The 19,673-nt window shown below is 39.4% G+C and overlaps 1 protein-coding gene across 1 annotated transcript in view; it reads right to left on the bottom strand.

The window, feature by feature from the left end:
- Positions 1–19,673, bottom strand: part of VAV3 (vav 3 guanine nucleotide exchange factor) — a 278,797-nt gene that overhangs the window by 212,736 nt on the left and 46,388 nt on the right. Inside the window, exon 2 of the mRNA XM_012730192.1 lies at positions 8,188–8,304. Within this exon, the coding sequence (XP_012585646.1) occupies positions 8,188–8,304 (117 nt within the window). The remainder of the gene's footprint in view (positions 1–8,187; positions 8,305–19,673) is intronic.

Raw genomic sequence — 19,673 nt, 5'->3', positions numbered from 1 at the left:
ATTATGGTGATGGCACACGGGTGACTTGGTGATGGGAAACCCGCGGGGATTACAATTGAGATGGAAAAAAAAAAACGTACAAAATGATGTAAAAATAAACTTTTGTAAAATTAAAAAAAAAGTTTTTGGCTTTAAAGTCTCTTAAAAAATATATTAACAACCTTCAGCATAGGTATAATGATACACAAGTTACTATGTCATAGAAATTACAATGTCTAGCTACAGAGCACTTAAAATAAATGCAAGTAAGTAAAAAATCATAAATTATGTTTATCATGCAGTTATAAACAAATTTGGATACATGTAGTTATAAAGTTACACCAGAAAATATACCCAAGTATACTATATCTGGGTATAGCCCTAAACCTGTATCTATGTGTGTATTTACATGCATATTAGAACTACATTAGAAAGATTTCTTTTAAGGTACTGCCTAAAAGATTAAATGTAAAAATCTGGAGGAATCCTTGAGCTAAAGACTGAAAGATCATTTTCAGCTCTCCAACTAGATTTTCATTTCAAAAAATACAATTCCCGTAACTATACCAAATGGAGATGCAAAATCAAAGCAATGTTCTTTGCATGCTTAATTTCTTTACAAAGCCTTTATCTCCCCCTTAGTATATGTATGATTGAGTCTTTACCACTCTCAAAGATTTAAAGGAACGTCAATTTTACAGAAAATAGAGTTCACCTGGAAAAAAAACTAAAAGCTAAGTGTAGAGGTGTTCAGAAGGATCACACGAGGAAGAATTATCAAAGCAAAACATGACTTTGGAAAAAATAACACACACATTACACTTACCAATAAGTGATATTTTAGAATCAAAGAAATTTTAGAATTTCAGATGCTGAGTCTGAGTTAAAGGGCTACTCCAAGGTGCATTGCTGTAAGAAGTAGAACTAGACTCTGACTGGAATTTAATTTGAATAAATAGGCGGTAGTACTAGTACCTCCTCCCACCAGGTCTTCATTACTTCAAAGAAGTTTTTCTTTATTTTTTTAAAGATTTAGTTATTTATTAATACAAGACATTGGGTACTGAGGCCAGAGGGTGAGAGGATTCACCAGAGACAGAGGGGGAAACAGACAGATGGTTTGATTGAAATACACTGCTGAGGGGAACAGCAGGGAGACAGGGGCTGCGGAAAGCCTCACAGTGCTGTGCTTTAATCTGCTGCGCTACCAGGGAGGGCCCCAAAGAAGTTTGTCTTACCATCCTATGGAAATTTGCTTCCTCCAATAGTTTATCGTTTTACCGTTTCCTCAAAGCTACTTATCACTGGTTATAATTATCTTGTTTATTTATATTTTATTTGTGTGGTTTCCTGAACTCAAGTGCACCTACACAGGGGTCATGGGCTGACGAATGAAGCAGCCCTTGGCCCAGGCCTTGCAGGCTGGGCAGCCAGCATTTCAGGGATGAAGGAAAGACAGCTGAGCTGCTCAAGAGAGGCAGCACTGAGTGAGCCCCAGCCCTGTACCTCACCTATCTACTTCATCCCAGACTCCGACACATTCCTCATAGCAACCCTAGCAGGCAGGAGGCATCACCATGGCCACTTCACAGGTCAAAACATGGAGGTTCTGAGAAGTGGCATGACCTTCCCGCACAGGCATCTGGGGACGATACAGGGTGAAACCCAAGTTTGCTTGATCTCAAAATGTCAGAATGAGGAGGAGGAGGAGAACCGATTGAATATGTCATGGTCATATTTCTGTTGGTCAAAGAAAGTTCAAGGTCCAGCTGGAACTTAGGAAAAAGTTAGAAACAAGTCAGCAAGGATAAACTTTGGGGACTCAGTGCATCCAAGCTCTGGGTTCCAGATTAAGCCACACTCTCAAATTTGAAGCTGCGTGTACAAGTGTGTGATCTTCAAGTAAATCACTCAAGACAGGAGAGAGAGGGATACTGGAGGACTGGTGGAGGGGAGGGGAGGAGAGAGCTCCTGATAAAGGGTACAATATGGATAAATATTAATTTGAAAGCTTAGGACTTTGGCAATTTGGTGGGACTGAAGCATGGGAGGAAAGGGGGTAGAAAAGTGAGAAATATGGTTAGAAAATGGCTCTATCAATGGGTAAAGAAATATCACTGAGACATAAAAAGGAATGAAATCATGCTGATTGTGACAAAACAAGCAAACTTTGAGGACATTGTGCTAAGTGTGTAATAAGTGAGACAGAGAAAGACAAATACTGTATAATCCAACTAATAAGAGGAATCTTAAACAACACAGAAATGAATTTTCATTGGTAGTTGCAGGAACCAGAGACTAAGGAAAACAGAAGATATTGTCAAAGGATATTAACTTCTGCTAAAAGATCAGTAAGTTTGGGGAATCTGTTATAAAACCGTATTGTGTACATGAAAGCAGATCTCCAATGTTCTGACTATAAAAAAAAAATAAGTAGCTATGTGATATGATAGACCTTTGAGGTGTGGCCCTCAGGCCACCTGCATCCTATGAGAAATTCAGGAAGCTTTGGGTGGAAGGATCATTTTGTAACGGAGAAAACTGGCAGAGTTCCAAGGAGATACACAAGTAGTTGGAAACCACTATGGGGTCTCAGTTGTCAAGGATCATTGTGTCTGTATACATGGGTGCTGTGGACTGGAACGGGATGGGGAGATTAATCAGGCAAAGACCACAATTTGACCTGCACATTCTGGGCAGGAAGGGGTCCTTGTACCCTTATGCACAAACACTCAAGTAGACCAGTCAGGCTGGGAAGGGTAAAAACATACAAACTGTAAGACACAGCCTGAGCAAATACTCTTCTGTGACATAAGGCATTACAGATGGGACAGAAATTTGAGCTCACAATGAAAAGGCAGCTTGATGGTAGCAAGTCCGCTAATAAGCTATAGGAGGGGAAGTAAAAGCACAAAATCCTCTTAGTGGAAATCATACAGTGATGAAGTGAATTTCCATTTATTAATAATTTTTAAATATATTTATTACATCATCCTTAATTTTTGTACAGTGTATTATTTCCCTGTAAAATTCCCACACTAGTTCACCTGTGTGCCATCACCATAGTCCCTTGTGCTCTAATAATTTTTAAAGTCCTTTTCTACATTAACCATTCCATCTAACTCTTTGTTTTCTCAGCAAGCTCATGTTTATTTTTAAATGGCAATGGATTTAAGGAGCTAAAGAAGAAAACTACCTCTGATCCTGAATCTGAAGTACATGCTATTTTGGTTTACATCCTGAGGGGCTAGAAGGGAGAGGAGAGTTGATGAATGTTAAACTATCATCTACCATCAGTAAAAGTCTCATTGCTCTTTGCCAATCTCTTAGCAAAACCGTATGTACAGAAAAAGAAATGAACCATTCTTACCACAAAAACGTAGGAAAATATATGTATAAGATATAAATGTATGTATATTATAAGGTGCTTAATCTGAGGCAGAAATAAACTGAGTATTGAGAAAATCCCACTAGAATTTTTGTCTTTTTACATAGCCACCTTCAAAACTCAGAATGATCTATTTATCCAAAGCACTGATTCCAAATTGGGTCTAAACTGATTCAAAGACTTTTGAGCAATATGCCAGACATATTTTATATGTGTGTATATATTTTTACATCTTTCTTCATTTTGTACATTTTTTCATCTCAGTTGTAATCCCTGTAGACTTCCCATCACCACCTCACCCACATGCCATCACCATAGTCCTGTGTGCTATTCCTACCCCAGTTTTGATCCTGTTCTCCTCTCTCCTCCCCCATAGAATGTCTCTGGTTTATATTTAGTTGATGTCCATTTTTATTTTATTACATTTACTATATGTATTTTTTCCTGATACCTTACACATCTGCTATGAATGATTTTGCACACAATACTAATGATAAAGAACTGATCACAAATATATACAAAGAGCTGATGAAACTCAATATGCCAGGCATTTTCCATATATTAACCTTGTTTTCACAGTTCTGTATGACAGTATCATTAATTCTCACACTCAATTCAAAATTCAGTTCCTATGTTGACTACAAATCTTATTAGAGTTGTAGCAATCGTGATATTAAGAGTAATAACAGCTAATACTTATCAAGTATATACTGAACCTACATCCTCTTAGGCATTTCACACACACTTCATTAATAATCCCCTAACCACAGCTTAAAGATGAGGAAACTGAAACATAATGAGATTAAATAACTTGCCCAAGAAACATTCTAACAAGGTGTAGAAATGAATTCAAACTGAGCTCCAACTCAGAAACTATATTCTTACCCAAAACACACAACAATGTTCCCCAGCCACTGCTCTAGACTCCTGCCCAAACCTTAACATATTGGTGATATTACCCAAGTGCTACTAAAATCAGCTGCAACTACTTTGGCCAGGTGTGATTCTCTTTGATTCAAGAAAACATATCACTTTACACCTTGCAAGCTGGTTTACAATACTGGGAACAACAGTCTGGATTCTGCCGGTAGTGAGAAACAGGCCCTTACCCCACCCCCAGCCACCAGGGGAAGGAACTGACTTCATCACTCATCTGGACAGCAACAGCAACCTGATCTCAATTACTCACTAGAAATGGTCTCATTAAAGAAAAATCCCACGCGCTTCTGCGCCGTGAACGTGCCAACAGACAGCTCAGTAGGAAATGTTTCCAAACAGCAAACACGTTCATCAGAAAATGACAATCTGAACAGAGCAACAAAAATCCCTCACAGGCAACATGGAAATGAGCAAATTCACAAACCCTGTTGCAATGTAAAAGGTCATAAAATTAATAATTTGTAATCCCACAGAGAGGAACTTTTTATTAAATTTCTCCAACAGTCAATATGTGCTTCTACCTTTTTTCTGTTACTAGAAAGTTAGAAAAGGATTCATCTTTTTTAAGTAATTTTTTTTTTTTTAGAATTGCACAGAAACACAAGCCTAAAGTCAAAGAAGTGCTGTGATTCTTCAAGGGGGAGCGGCGGTCCCCGCAAACTCAGTTCAGGAATGAGACTGAGCAGTGTCAGACAAGGACTACTCCGCCAGGACACTTTTCAATATTCAATAATCCTGAGAGAATAGAATTTAACCTCAAGGCATCTTGCTGCCTTACAATGAGTTCAAGCTGCTCACACATTCCTCATTCCTGTGGGTGATTTTTTTTTTAATCAAAGTATACATAAAGCATTCAGAACTTTCTAGTTGATTGACATATGCATGTGAATTGAAATGTGTACCCCATAACACTGGTAAGAGCTAAACTGCAGTAATCAAAATTTACACTAAAAGGAGAAATTTGTCCTTCTAGAGTGCACAAAACATATATTCTTCACAAACCATAAATTAAAAGAAAAATGATCATTCCTGTGGATCAACACATTCCCAGGATTTTCCTAATTTCCAGAAGGAAACACCCATATCAAAGCCTCTAATAGGAATCTATGACTCAAGCAGGATCTTAAATCTAGCTCCTCTTCTTAAATATAAACTGTCATTGGGGTACCAAGTGACAAATCACTTGTGCACTTCAATTTTACCAATATGTCTTTGGTTTTCTCCTTTAAGTTCTTTTCTATGAGCATTCACACTATAGCAATTCTCAAAATACAGACAACAGACAAGAAAAATACAGAAGTCAGAAGGCCTGTACTCCTAAGCCTGTTCTGTCCACAAACAAGGAGATCTTAAAATACCATTCTTCTCAGTCCAGTCCTTCGTTTCTTCATCTGAAATTATTTCATTCACAAGATTATTACAAGAATCAAATGAAGTCAATGATATGAAACATCCTGAAAACTTCAAAATGCCATAAAAACACTCAATATCGTTGTTAAAAAATCAAGACGGTCTTTAAAAAAAGTATTCAATTCACTATTTGTATAAACTAAAACGGTGATGCACACACATATATTTTTCATGATAAGTGGAAATTAAGTGAAACCCCAAAGAATGGAGAGAAATAAAGTAGCCCATCTAACTTATGAAAATATACATTCACAATAGTAAGAATTATTACATCTCTGAATTAACACCCCTCGTATTTTTTCAAAATGAAAATTTAAAACTTCATTAATTTTCCCAGTTCCACCATTTACAAGCTAGGATGTGTAAACAGGGACAGGAGCAGTGCTGACGTGGTAAGACGGGTGTACAGATGATCTTACGGTGACACGGGTGCTGAGATTCTGTATGCTAGGCCCTTTACACTGTGACAGCACATTGTGTCGGCCCCTGGGACATGTGCTCCCGCGGATAGCAAAGAAGAATCAACCAGATATGGGTTCAAATTATCGCTCCAATCCCTGTTGGATATGTGATTTAAGGCCCAGGTTTCCCATGATGAGGAAAACAATAGTTCTTACACTTCTTCAGGTTGTTATGAGTATGTTAGAAATATGATAGATGAAGACTCACAACACAGGTGGCCTAGCCAAAGTGCCCAGTAACTGCGCTACTGGTGGCTTTGTTTAGAGTGATATCTAACAATAGGAAATAATGGAGCAATAACCCAAATGCTTTCTTTTTCTTGGTTTATCTAGAACTGTACCATCCATGGTTGGAAATAACAGCTGCAAAGGTGTTGCAAACTAAAAATAGTCAAACTATATGATTTTAACTGGAGGGTATTGCATCAAGTTAGCTACTCCCCCCAGTTCAAGTCTGTTTCAGACTTACCACTGCTGAGTATTTTAAACAGTCAAAAATTCATTTACCTTTGAGCAGCTACAGTTCATTTCTTTACATTCAACTTTTGATCATCTCAATTATCTCACAAGGCTTCCACTGTCTCATTAATGAACATGCTACGTTATTTACAGAATGAGGCCATGTGTTTCTAAGTAATTCCTAAAATCTCCCGGTCTCCACCAATGCCATTTCTTATAAGCTTGAATGAAAAAATGAAGATCCCATGATCTTATGAAGAGGAGCTAGATTTAAGGCCTGCTTGAGTCATAGATTCCTATCAGAGGCTTTGATATGGGTGTTTCCTTTTGGAAATTAGGAATATCCTGGGAATGTGTTGATCAACAGGAATGATAAAGTCATAATTATTATTGTAAGTTCTGAGTCCCCCAATTCATTTTCCTAAAATAGAAGTTAAAAAGAAAAGAAAAGAAAATAGTGTCTTAATTGGGAAAAGGTTCAAAGAATGGAAAAGACGCATTCCTGATGATTTCAAGGGCCAACAGCTTAGAGGAAGGGCCAGCTCCCTGAAGTTCACATGGTGGCTTCTCCACACTTGCTGTGATTCAGCATAAAACTTCCTACCTTTCTTTTTCAGTTTGTGTTGTTTATTCCCAATGCCCAGCAAATCCATACTGCCTGATATTTTTGCTTATAACCGAAACAGTGTATCTATGAAATTAAATAAAAGTGTCACTCTCAAATAGCCTGGTGATGAAATATTAGCACCTGAATTACAAGAATAAAGTTCTCAATATCATTTAGATTTTTTTTCCTTTTTATGTGCTGATTTTCTTAATGCAGGACTTAAAACAATGTCACCTTAATTAACTGATTCTTGTATGGATTTTTACATGCAAGAAGTTAATTGTGTGTACACTCACTTCAAAATATAGAACTATATATAAATTTTGAAAGGATGATTCCTTTCACCTAGCATACACAAGGAGTTGATGTACCTGTAGCAATAAACATGAAAGCAATGTCTATGTGAAAATATTGAAATCTGACAAATCCATCATGATTCTGCTGAAATGTAAGTGGTAGGAGTTATTTAACAACCTCAAACATTTCAGTTATGTCTATTTTCTCCAAGTCATCTACCATAATGTCAAAACAGAGAGAACCACCAGAACATCTTTAACTTCCAAAAATCAGGAGCCTTTCAGACATGGAAAAGACCAGAGGAAAGAATACTGGCCATCAAACTGTGGACCCAACAAAACTATCTAAAGGAAGGGAAACTGCAACCCTATCCTCTGAGATAACCAGCAGGAAAATCTATATCTGGGTTAAAGATGCCCCTTATACCAATCTCATGTCGACAACTGTTGCTCCTATGTGTTTTGTGTTGTTGTTTTTTTTTTTTTTTGCTTTGACAAAATCACCTACATGGAAAATTCAATTATATAAGGCAGACATCTAGTCCCTTAAGTCACATGCCCCATGTCCTACTTCAATAAGATGAAACAATAAATATTTGATTAAAAGTTCTCCCATTGAAAATGCATTAAATAATAAAATGCAATTACCTTTCCAAAGTCACGAACATCAAACAAGTCAAACGCCTCAAAGAGTTCACTCTTTCTCATCCCAAATGTCTCACAGCAGGCTGTCAGGAATGTCCTTATGTTCTTCAGACAGAGAAACTGAGGAATAAAAGGGAGATGTTAGAATAGAGTGAATCTTCTGAAGGCTAGCTACCCTCTGCATGTGCAGGATGCTATAGAAATGATAAGGAATAACCAGCTTTGGGGGCTGCTTTTCAATTACTCCTTCAACAGTATTTATTTAGCGCCCTCTGGGGCGCCGGTAATACCGCTGTGAATGAGACAGACAAAATGTATCCCCTTGCCAAGCGATCGTGCTAGTAAGAGAAGACAGAAAAGGGGAAACTCAGCAACAACAACAAAAAATCAAATGTCTTTAATTTTTTTTTCATGGTTAGTATTTTTTTTTTTACATCACCCTTCATTTTGTACTTTTTTCCATCTCAGTTGTAGTCCATGTGGGCTTCCCACCACCAATTCACCCGTTATGGTGGTAAGTGCAGTAAAGAAAAGAATACCAGGCGAAGAGGTTGGAAGGGTTAGGGGGAGTGTTCTGGGAAGAAAATAAATGAGATGGTTAGAAATAACACCACTGAGAAGAAGATGCTTAAGTAGAGGTGTAAAGGTGGTAAAGGAGGCAGCCATACAGATTTACAGGACAGAAAATCCAGCCTAAGGTCACACATGAAGACCTTAAGGTGGCAGCATCGGAGGAGCGTCTCAGGCATGAGGAGCAGATAATGTGGGTTGGGCAGAGTGAGTGATAAAAAGTAAGTACGGCAGCAGGTGATTGATAGGTAATGGCACATGAAGAGGTGCCTTGTTGGTCACAGACTTTACTTTGATTAAAAGAGAACTCCCCGGCAGCCTCATAGGCAGAGGAGAGATCTGATCTAGTAGTTTGAAAGTTTTTCAGCTGCTGTTTGAGAAGGAAAGGGGCTGGAGCAGGGGAAGACACAGGGAAGTCAGATAAGAATCTACTGCAGTAGTCCCGGTGAGAGCAAACTGTGGGAAGAGCAGGTGTTACATTTTAATGACATTGAAAGTCAGACACCTGTTACTCATCCGATGGGGTGTGGGGAGCAGACACCTGAACATAGGAGGCTGGCGTCATGTAGGTATGTACTCCAGATGCAACCTTGGAAGTCTAAGTACAAAGACTGCTTAAACAGGTTATTGTTGGAGATGCTTCTTGGAGCAAGCAGAGGGGACCCGGGCCCAGGTGACTTCAGGAGACCAGGAAACAAGCTGTGCTGCAAGGAGTCTGAGTGAGTAGTGAGCAAGGAGAATGTACATCTTCAGTGGGAGGATGTACTTTTCCTGACGCCAAGTACAGAAAATGTTTCAGGGAAGAGATAAACTGTGTCAGCTGCTGCAGACAGTCAAGGAAGATCCTGATCAAGAGCCGTCCAGCAGTTTGGCAGAGAGAAAGTCCGGAGCCCTGGACAAAAGCAGGTTCTGTGCAGAGGATGGGGATGAGAGGCTGCTTGGAACAGGTCCCAGTAACAATGGGAAGAGAAGAAGTGATGATAGAGTAGAGGGGCCTGAGGTTTTTCTGCAAAGAGAAACAGAAGACTGAGGAGGAAGCCAGAGAGAAAATACAGGTCAGGCACAGGTTCTTTGAAAACAATGGAAGTTGTTGAACATGTTTCTATTTTCATAGAAGTAAGTCTGGTAATGAAAGACAGCCCTCACCTCCCGAGGTGTCAGACGGCCTTCTCAAGATGTGTCACTTTGGCATGTGGACTAGTTGGAGCTGAGGTCAACGGAGGCTCTTTAGGCTCAAGAGAAGCTTTTACCACTTCTTTAATTAACCAGGGGAAGGAATTAGGGTTTTTATCTGAAACAATCCTCCTCTTGGAGAAAAGTAATTATAAGCAGGATGAGCATCTGGCCTCTGTCATTTAAGTCACCCCCCACTCTTGTTATGCAAGTCCCCTCCTCTCTCTCTGAAACCTCAGACTTGAGTTAGGATTTACACCCTCATTTCACCTCTCTGGCCAGGAGCTGTATTAATGTGGAATCCCCATATATATATATATATATATATATATATATGTAAGCAAATTTGGGCTTTTTCCCCCCTACTACTCTGATACGGAGTTGATTAGTCAACCAGCCCGAGATGCACCGAGTGAGATCAGGAGGAAATTTCCTTTCCACCCCTACCAGAGCCAGGGGAAAGGTGTTATCAAGAAAGGGCAATCATCCCAGTGGAAATCCTGAGAAGAAAAAGGGGAAGGGGTTTGTGCTCAAGTAGAGGACAGGGCTCAAAGGGGAGCATCTCAGCTCATCAAGCTAACAGAAGGGGGAAGAGAGAACTCCGACACCTCAAAACGCCAACAGAACTAACTTTCATTATGTAAAAAGCTCAGGTCCATCAAAGCAGAATATAAACATACACTGAGAGCAAAATGAATCTTTTTGGAAACATTGGCTGCAGTGCACACATTAAGAAAATTTTATTAACCTCCAAAAAATGAAGGGCTTTCCATAAGCCCTGTGTATGTTTATTTTTTTTTTTAATTATTCTTCATTTTGTACATTTTTTTCATCTCAGCTGTAATCCCCCTGGGCTTCCCACCACTTCACCCCTGTGCCATCACCATGTGCTGTGTATGTTTCTTTCTTGTATTATTTTTCATCTACATTTCTTATGTGCTGAAAACATGTTTTACTCCCTCTCTATCTGAAACATTCAGATTTTTCACAGGCTTAACTCAGACACAGATTTTAGCCTTTACAGGAACTCTCTTCAGAGGCTTAAATATTTCAGGAGGGGTTAAAACCACACGGGAAGCATCATCCACCATTTGAAGCACAATCAGCACATGCAGGCCGCTGCTTCCACTTTAAAAAATTTATAAGAGACCTTTATGACACAATAACTCTGCATGTAGCTCTTCTACACAGAATTGCTTATTTACAGATTAAAAGCCTTGCATTCTGCCAAGATAGACAATAATTACTCTCTTGGGAATTATGCAACTGCTCTCTTGCAATATTTTTTACATAATTAAGTGCCCAACTCATAGCTCATCAAGGAACAAAGCATAATTGCACATGCCACCCTCTGAAGATTCTCATCAGATCTCCTCCCCACTGGCTGCCTCCTCCTTGTAGAAAAAACTACAGACTTCCAATGAATAGCCTTGATCACTAATCCAGATAACCAAGTGTTATTACTGAAAGCAAAATAAATGTATATCGGGAATGTGGTCATCATTACATGTATACAAAAGATCAAAAACAGTCTTCTCACTTCTAGAACCAACTTTAACTTTGTATGCTCCTTAACTAGCTCAATTCCATTAAATTCAACAAATATATATTGCATTTGGAAAAGGTCACTGTTGTGCTCTTTCTTTTCCAGGCAATCCTCAAATTTGATCACCCTTTATGTTCTGTTTTGTGTTCAGTCCATGCTTATGGAAAGCCCACAGTCACTGGAAATGCTTAAAATGAATCAGCCAAGGTTCTGTCCCATACATCTCTATTAACTGTAGCTGGGGAGTTTCACAGCTATCCAAAATGTGGCTAACTACACTAGGATGGGACTTCACTTGATGCTCACAGGCACCTGGATTAGTGTTATATAGGAACAGAGCTGAGGTTACAGAGGAAATGGCTGCCTTTGTAGAAGCCTGGGTACATTAGGTTGTCAGCTTGCCGACTGCCACCCCAAGAATCTGCTTTGCTTTCATCGTGTTGAAGGTTTTCTTTTTCCAGTTTGATTAAAACACAAAATCAAGCCCAAAGTTAAAAGCATAGCACAATGAACACTATCTGCTCAGTAACTCTAGCAGACTGCCATGTGTACTTGTGTGTTCCAACCCTTTCTCTATAAAATTTCTTTTGCTGGACATTTCGGAAGTAGACATCATGGCATTTCACTAAGAAACAGCTGAAAGTGCAACTCCGAGGAATAAGGACAGTTTCCAATATACCCACCCACAAAACCACTGCCGTGTCTAAGAAAATTAAAAATAATTCATGTTATCTAATATCCGTCCCATCTTTTAATTTCCTTCAATTGGCCAGTGTCTTTTGACTCTACTTTCCCTCAATCAAGGAAGCAACTAAAATCTACCCACTGCATTTGGTTACTTTATCTTTGCAGTAGCTTAGAGTCTAAATATCCCTCTTTCAAAAAAAAAATGACTTTTTAAAGTGTTCAGACTGGGTTTTATAGAATGTTCCACATTCTGACTATCTGATTATTTTCCCCATGGTATCATTACACCTCTTCCTCCAACTTTTCTGTGAACTCAAAACTAAGTTTAGATTCAAGTTAAACAGCTGTGGCAAAAATATTTCCTGCTGTACTTCAGAATTTCATGCCTAACCACATCAGTAGGCACTAAATGTTAGGTTATTCCATTATTATCGACACTGGGTCTGATGACTTGGTTGAAAGTGATTCTGCTACATCTCTACTGTAAAGTTTAGTCTCCACTCCACTCTACGTCACCACAAAAAGTGGGGATGTTGACTTGGGTCCATGTTGCTGTCTGATTTCCCAATAATTTTTCAACCTGGTCTTAGTATATTCTTCTTTGAATTATTCCATTTGAAACTGTAAAAGAGGTTGTTTTTTTTTTTAATTTTCTGATTCCACCCATATTTCTTAACTTGTATTCTTCCCTAAGGAAATGCTTTCCCATGCTCACCACCAACCTCACCTTTTTGCTTTTGTAATAAATCAGTGGTTGTCATTATTCTTTTATATATTTATAATGTCCCAAATTTAGCTACTGAGGACTTTGAGGTGCGAGGAAATTCGAGGTAAGCCTCACTACCACACAAAAAGAAGACAAGACAGACAAATGGGCTACTGGAAGCAGTAAACATGCTTCGAAAAGACCCAACACCCAGAACAGAAACAGTGAGAGCAAGATTAGAGGGGGACTTTCAAAGCCTACCAAAGAGATTTGGACCTCGCTCTGGAAGAAGTGGTAGAACCTAAGGGTTTGGAGTGAAATACTCAGACTTGCATTTTATGTCTACTATTGCAGTAATTTTTGAATGTTAGCTAAGTGCTAAATGTTTATATGTTTAATCTTCACAATAACTCAATCAAGAAAGTTCTGTTTTTTTTTAATATGTATACTGAGGCTTAGACATTCACCCACGTTTATATAATTACATTTGCAAAAGTAATGGAATCATGGTTCAAAACTCAGACATTCAGGCTACAGAGACCGTACCATTAACTAATGTATTACAGCTAGTTCAGTTTTGCAGTTTGCTTTTTTCTCTTTGTCAGGTAGATTGTATGTGATAAGTAGGTAACACAAGGATAATTAGGATTGTGGTCATATTTAACATAAAAATATGGCAATTTGGAGTAGGATGATAGAAGAAGGAATGGATTAGTGTGATATAAAAAGGAAAAAGTCTAGTAATTGATTGAATGTGAATGGAATGGAGGTAGTGGGAAAAGAAAAGAAGAATTGAGAATATGTCTACATCTCTCTCTTGGGCACTGCATAGACAATGAGGGCATTCACTGAAAACAATGACTTAGCAACTTGGGGGAGAGGGTATATGAAAAGGGACTACTGACTAAGTCAGTTAACTCTTGTCTTCACATAGCAAAGGTCCAGTAGTGAGAACACTGTAGACTCTCTCTTAGACATACCCAGTGGCACAAAATAGATTCTAATATATATATTCAACCATTGTGCCCACTCTCTCTGCTCCATCAAAAAATACTTGAACAGCTGGTTTATTATTACAAGCTGAAGAATGAAAATAATAGAAAACACTTAAATGCACATAACTGTCAAAGAAAAATATGGAAGTGCCATCAAGGTCAAGATATCCTAAAATTATACATCGGGTCACAGTTCTCCAGATTAGTTATCAGAACAGATGAAACAAAGTGGCTTTACAGTGCAGCTGCCATCAGTGCCCTGCAGTGCAAGTCAACACTGACAGTCAATACCGAGGGGAAACACGTAAAGGTCAGACTGCTTGAGCACACTACAGAGATGAACCTGGTTTTCCCCCACTCCTTTCATAAAGTGCATGGTTTCCTTTTCTGTGTGTGTACAAGAGTCATTTCGCCTTGTCTTTACATTACAAATGCAAACGGAATCACTTCCCTTTTCTTATTTGAAAGACTAAACATCCACTTCTCTAAAATGTTAGTAGTAATGGACTACTTGTATTAACTGGGGCTACAGAAACAGGAAAAACCTTCACGGCTTATTGTGAAATGAGTTCTTTCAATCCCAATTTAGAAATTATGTAGTCAGTGATGGGATGGTCAATGATTTCTATTAGAGCTTCTCAACCAGGCAGACCTGGTAACTTAATTTCACAAGGCCCACCCACAGTCAGGCTGTCCCAGGCAGAAAGAATTTCTGGGATACTAGTTACCCCACTTGAAGGAGAGATTCTGAATTGAAAGCAGACATCATTCAAATTATGAGTGGTCATTGTAGACTGAGAGGCACAGAGGACACGACGATGGATCCCGCACACCACTGCTGAGGTGCACACGTTCTCCTCAGCTGAGCCTATTTAAACGTTGTCCAGTCCCTTCCTGATCCCCCTAATGCTCTCACACCTCCTCTATCTGCCAAAGAAGCCAGTCAAGGTCTAACTAGCCTTAGGAAGGGAAATATTAACAGACTGAGTGTCCCCCTTCTGGGGTTTTCACTTATACTTTTTCTTTATATATTTTTATTGACTTAATATTGGTTTTTAACACTGTGTATGATTTAGAGATACAGGCTCACACCTCCTCAGATGTATGTCAGCATGCCACACACACTGCCAAGGCACCCACAGTTCTTCACCACAGTCCATTGAGCTCCCCTACACTCTACTCTCCTGCTTCCCTATCACCCCCAATAGTCTCAACTCTATAGTCATATTTCTAGGGTTTATTGTTAGTTTGATTTTGTCTGGTCCCTTGTTTTGTTTCTCTATCCTTTTCTATTCTCTTTATCAGTCTTCTAAATAGCGTAAGCTAAATCTTACATGTTTTGGAAATTTTTTTAAAAGAAGATTCTAAAGTGACTTTTACTTGTGTTGAACTTCATTTGTCCTTTTATAAGCTTGAGACCCAACAGAAAGGCTCTTCTTACCATTGTTCTAAGAAGAAATCAAAACGACAGATGGAGTCTGAATTATTTTAAAATAAATATGCTTCACTACCGGCAACCACTGCAGCATGAGTTCAATCCCCCACCAGGGAGCTGACCCACATGGCACAGCAGACATCTCCTGTCTTGCCGCTGCTCCCATCAGCAGTGTATTTCAGTCAATCCACCTGTTCTGCTTCCCACTCTGTCTCTGGTGGATCCTCTCACCCATCCCACCCCTGCAGCCTACACCCCCATTCTGGTATGTATAAATAAATAAAATAAATCTTAAAAAAATAAAGCATGTTTCACTTAGCATCATTTTGGGTTTGCATAACATAGCCAAATTATTTTACTCTTGGTCTTATTATTATAAATCAATAAAGACTCTAAAGCACACTCAGAGAAAAAAGACTGAAGTGGAAAAGGTTTCTTAGCTCCCAATTTATGCTCAGATCATTAAGCCAACCCCTGTGTTCCCTGCAACACAGGGAAAGAGAATCACCCCAGAGGAGGGGCACTGTGTGGTTCCTCATTAGAGATACAATCAGGATAAGGAAAACACTTGTGGTGATGCATCAATCTGTGTTGCTTTAGAATAAGTTTTACAAACACATTCATCCAGAGAAAGAGAAGAAATCTGGTGTGTTTAAGTCTGGTCTAAAAGAAGCTTGTATGCAAGCAAAAATAAGAACAAGTAGTTCTCAAAGCAAGCAACCCTACCTCAGGCACCCCCTCTCCCCTACAAACAGCGGCTGGCTCCTCACACGTCATAGAAGCACAGCTAAGGTGTCTCCCCTCTGCACTGGGCACCACTTCCCCACCACGGCCCACATGCCACCCCTCCCCCTCACTCCGTGTGGCAGAGGAGAATTTGAGTAGCAGGAGATACAAAACGGAAGCGAAGAATGGAGGGGACCCGCAGCAAGAAGTCTGAGTCTGTCCCTCTTCTTCTGATCAGCTCCTGACTTTATGGGGTGGGAATTACTATCTTCCCATTGACAGAGAAGACAACTACAGCAGAGAGGTGAGATAATTGGCCCCAAGTCACTTACACGGTCAGTAAGTGGTGGAGCAGGAGTTCAAACCCAGGCTGCTGGCTCCACAGTCCAGGCCTTTAAGAGCTGTGATGCTCTGTCTCCCACGTGGTGGACACTGCCCCAAGCCAGGGAGCTGGCAGGCACAGGTCCTGCCCTCGAGGGGATGACAGTCTTGGGAAGGAAAGAAACACATAACAGAAAGCATTTCATGCCCACTCAAGTAAGTGGAAGGCTAGTACTAGGTTTAGTGGGAGCACAGGAAGGCCAGGTCTGATGGGATTCATTCCTCTTGGGAATAGGCTGAACTAGCTGTCTGAGAACGAACGAAAGTCAGAGAGAAGCATGATGAGAAGCAAAGGCCCAGCCTCTTGGCAGGAATGCAGTCGTTCACATGGCCTGGGCAGTGAGCTGTGGCCAAGAGAGGGCAAGAGATGAGAGAGGCGGGGCGCATCTCTGCTGGGATTGAGAACTGAGTTTTCCAAAAGGACGGAGACCTCAGAATAATGTCTGTGAGTCTATAAACAGCAGTGACTGTCAACATATATGCCTCTGGAGGGCATTAAGCACCTTCCATGAGTGATGTATCTCAGTGCATGCAAGTTAACAATCCTACAGGCAAGACATGAATGCTTCATCCTGGACACAAGGAATGAGACATAGTCTATACGCCCAGGCCGTGGTAACTAACAAATGGAACAGACCCATTTCCCTGCCAGCTGCTCGGCCTCCAGGGATGCTGGAGCCAAGTGTGGGCTCCCGGCAATGTCAGGGCCGTAACCCACAGCTGAAACAGGCATGTCTGCCTTATTCCTTAGCAAAACACATTACAGCCCATTTAAATTGTTGGGGCAAAGTTCGGGACTTTCTTTATTCTCCTTTGTCCCAAGTTTAAGAAATCAAAGCGGATGACTGAGCTAAGACAGATTCTGTACAGTGCGTGGGTTCCAAAAACAGTTTTCTCTTTCTACAAATCTGACGCAAATAGATATATACGGACGTGTCCTTTTGTGCGTCTATTCTACTCTTGCTGGAAATGTCTGTCCTACCATTTGCTCCCACTCTTCACTCCAACACAAACCCTAGAGATTAGGTTTTATGTTTGTCAGTATGCAGTAAAAACTAATTTAAAGAAAACACCTGTACTGGGAAAAGCTGGTAGGAAATGAAGTTTTTTTTTTTTTTTTCATTTCCACTGAGAGTTTATTAATTACACTACAGCAGTCCAAAGGAGTTTTTTTAACGATTTACATTTTTTTTAAACACATTCAAAATACACCTGGAAGCATCATATTAACAAATGTTCTACAAGTGTATTTTTTTGTATTCAAAGGCCTTCCTTAAATGATTTAAGTCAAACTAAAAAGTGATGGCATATGTGTCAACACTTCCTCACTAGTCAAAGAAAAGTCCCGAGGAGGTTTTCCTGCAATGCCCCATCCCAGCACCGGAGCACACAGAGGAATCAGAGAGGTCCCCAAACCCACTACCCCTTTGCCTTGTTTCTCTGACCTCAAGGCCCCCAATTTTGCTTACTTCCTTATCATTACTGTGCACATATTACTTTTCTGAACACACCTTAATTTTTCCAGTTCACTTTCTAATTGATCATATTTTTGTGCAGGAAGTAAATAACGAAGCTACATTCTTAAATTTGAAATAATTATTCAGGGTATCAAATGCCAGATAATCTGCGCTCCAATCAGTCTGTTCTCAGCTCTATCTCAAAATTTGTAGAGACTATTTTGTAAAAAAAGAAAAGAGAAAGAAAGAAAAAACCTTCAAGGTAAAAATACTGTGTTAATCCCTATATGTAAAGTAAAATGAAATAATTAGTGGCTGTTTATCTTGGTAGCGTCATTATGCCTACTGGCCTAATGAAATGAAACAGAGGATACTGTTGCTAACCACATACTTTAATGACTTCTTGATTGAAAGAGATGACCCATAGTGGAACTGAAAATGAGGTTCAGTACATTTCTAATTTCAACTTCGGAGGAAAAGGCAGTATATATACTTTCCTTTAAAATTAACCTAAGAAAAAATGTTCAAACTGCCATTTAGTTCTAAACTAAGCAGCATGCCTTCCCCTCTTCTTTCCCATGCCTACAAACATCCATTTCTTTATTTCTTTATACCTTTCAAGAAGCTTCTTATACACACTTAATAACTTTGGAGCATAATTACCTTAAGACATATCAGTCATTGTTTCCTTATGCTGAATTACATACTTCTGACTTCTCTAATTGCTAACCTACCTGAACACATACTCTTCCCAATTTAGCAAGATCCCCAATTTTATGCAAATTGTACCTGTGCTTTTTATTTTATTACTTGACAGGGGGACTTCTTCATGATTTATGGTTCAAGCTTTAGCTGTGCCCACTATTTAACCACCTATTTTATTAAAAATAAAGCTGTAGTTTTTTCCTACTGTCAATGTAAGTATGTGGAGTTTGCATAACATCACTGTATAATAAGAACAGAATTATAGATGAAAATAGAAAGGTCAGATGGAAATCTGAACTTTATGTAAGATATCGCTGGTTATCTTGAATATTTACACACTCGTACACCCGCACACACACCCATGCACACAATTCTTTCCTTAATAAATATCACTACTTCTACACAGTAGTTCCTCCTGGAAATGTTATTCAAGTAGAACACTTACTCAGGTGGAAGTACATCCTAAATTAAGTTCTGACAATGTTTCTTGATTGCTTTTTTTCCCCATCTGGTTCTTAGCCTTTCCATACAACCTGCCTTTTCTAAATCTGGGAGGTTTGTACTCTGTTTAAAAAACCTGCTAAACTAATCACCAACATGTGGCCATATTATCACTACATCTGTACTGAATTCAAGATCAAATTAAGGAGTCTTATTTCCAGTGGTAACAGAAAAACCTAAGAAGAAAATATAAGTGGGTGTGTTAACCCAAGTTCTGTGAATTCCCACAGTCAGACAGCTCCACTCAGCCTTCTTCCTGTCAAATCACTCAGTAAGCTTAATTCCAAAGAATGAAATGGTTTACCCTTCTTTATCCCCAACTTGAATAATACACACAACCCACTCATTTTTCCACCAGAAATTGGAGACACTTTTAGGTCAAACACCTTCCTAAGAAGCCTATACTAGATCATTCGAGATTATCTTCTTCCTAAGTACATAGAGGCTAATTCTTCAGCAGTAGCTACCTATGCCATACCGATACTGTTAGGCAGATATGAAGTATATAGGGATCTTTTTTTTTAAAGATTTATTTATTCATACAGAACTGGGGTACAGGCCAGAGATGCGGAGGGTGAGAGGATTCACCAGGGACAGAGTGGGAAGC

The sequence above is a fragment of the Condylura cristata genome, unplaced genomic scaffold (genome assembly GCF_000260355.1).
Source record: "Condylura cristata isolate star-nosed mole 26May11 unplaced genomic scaffold, ConCri1.0 scaffold00026, whole genome shotgun sequence".
Taxonomy (NCBI): Eukaryota; Metazoa; Chordata; class Mammalia; order Eulipotyphla; family Talpidae; genus Condylura; species Condylura cristata.
This window is presented reverse-complemented; position numbering and strand designations above follow the sequence as displayed.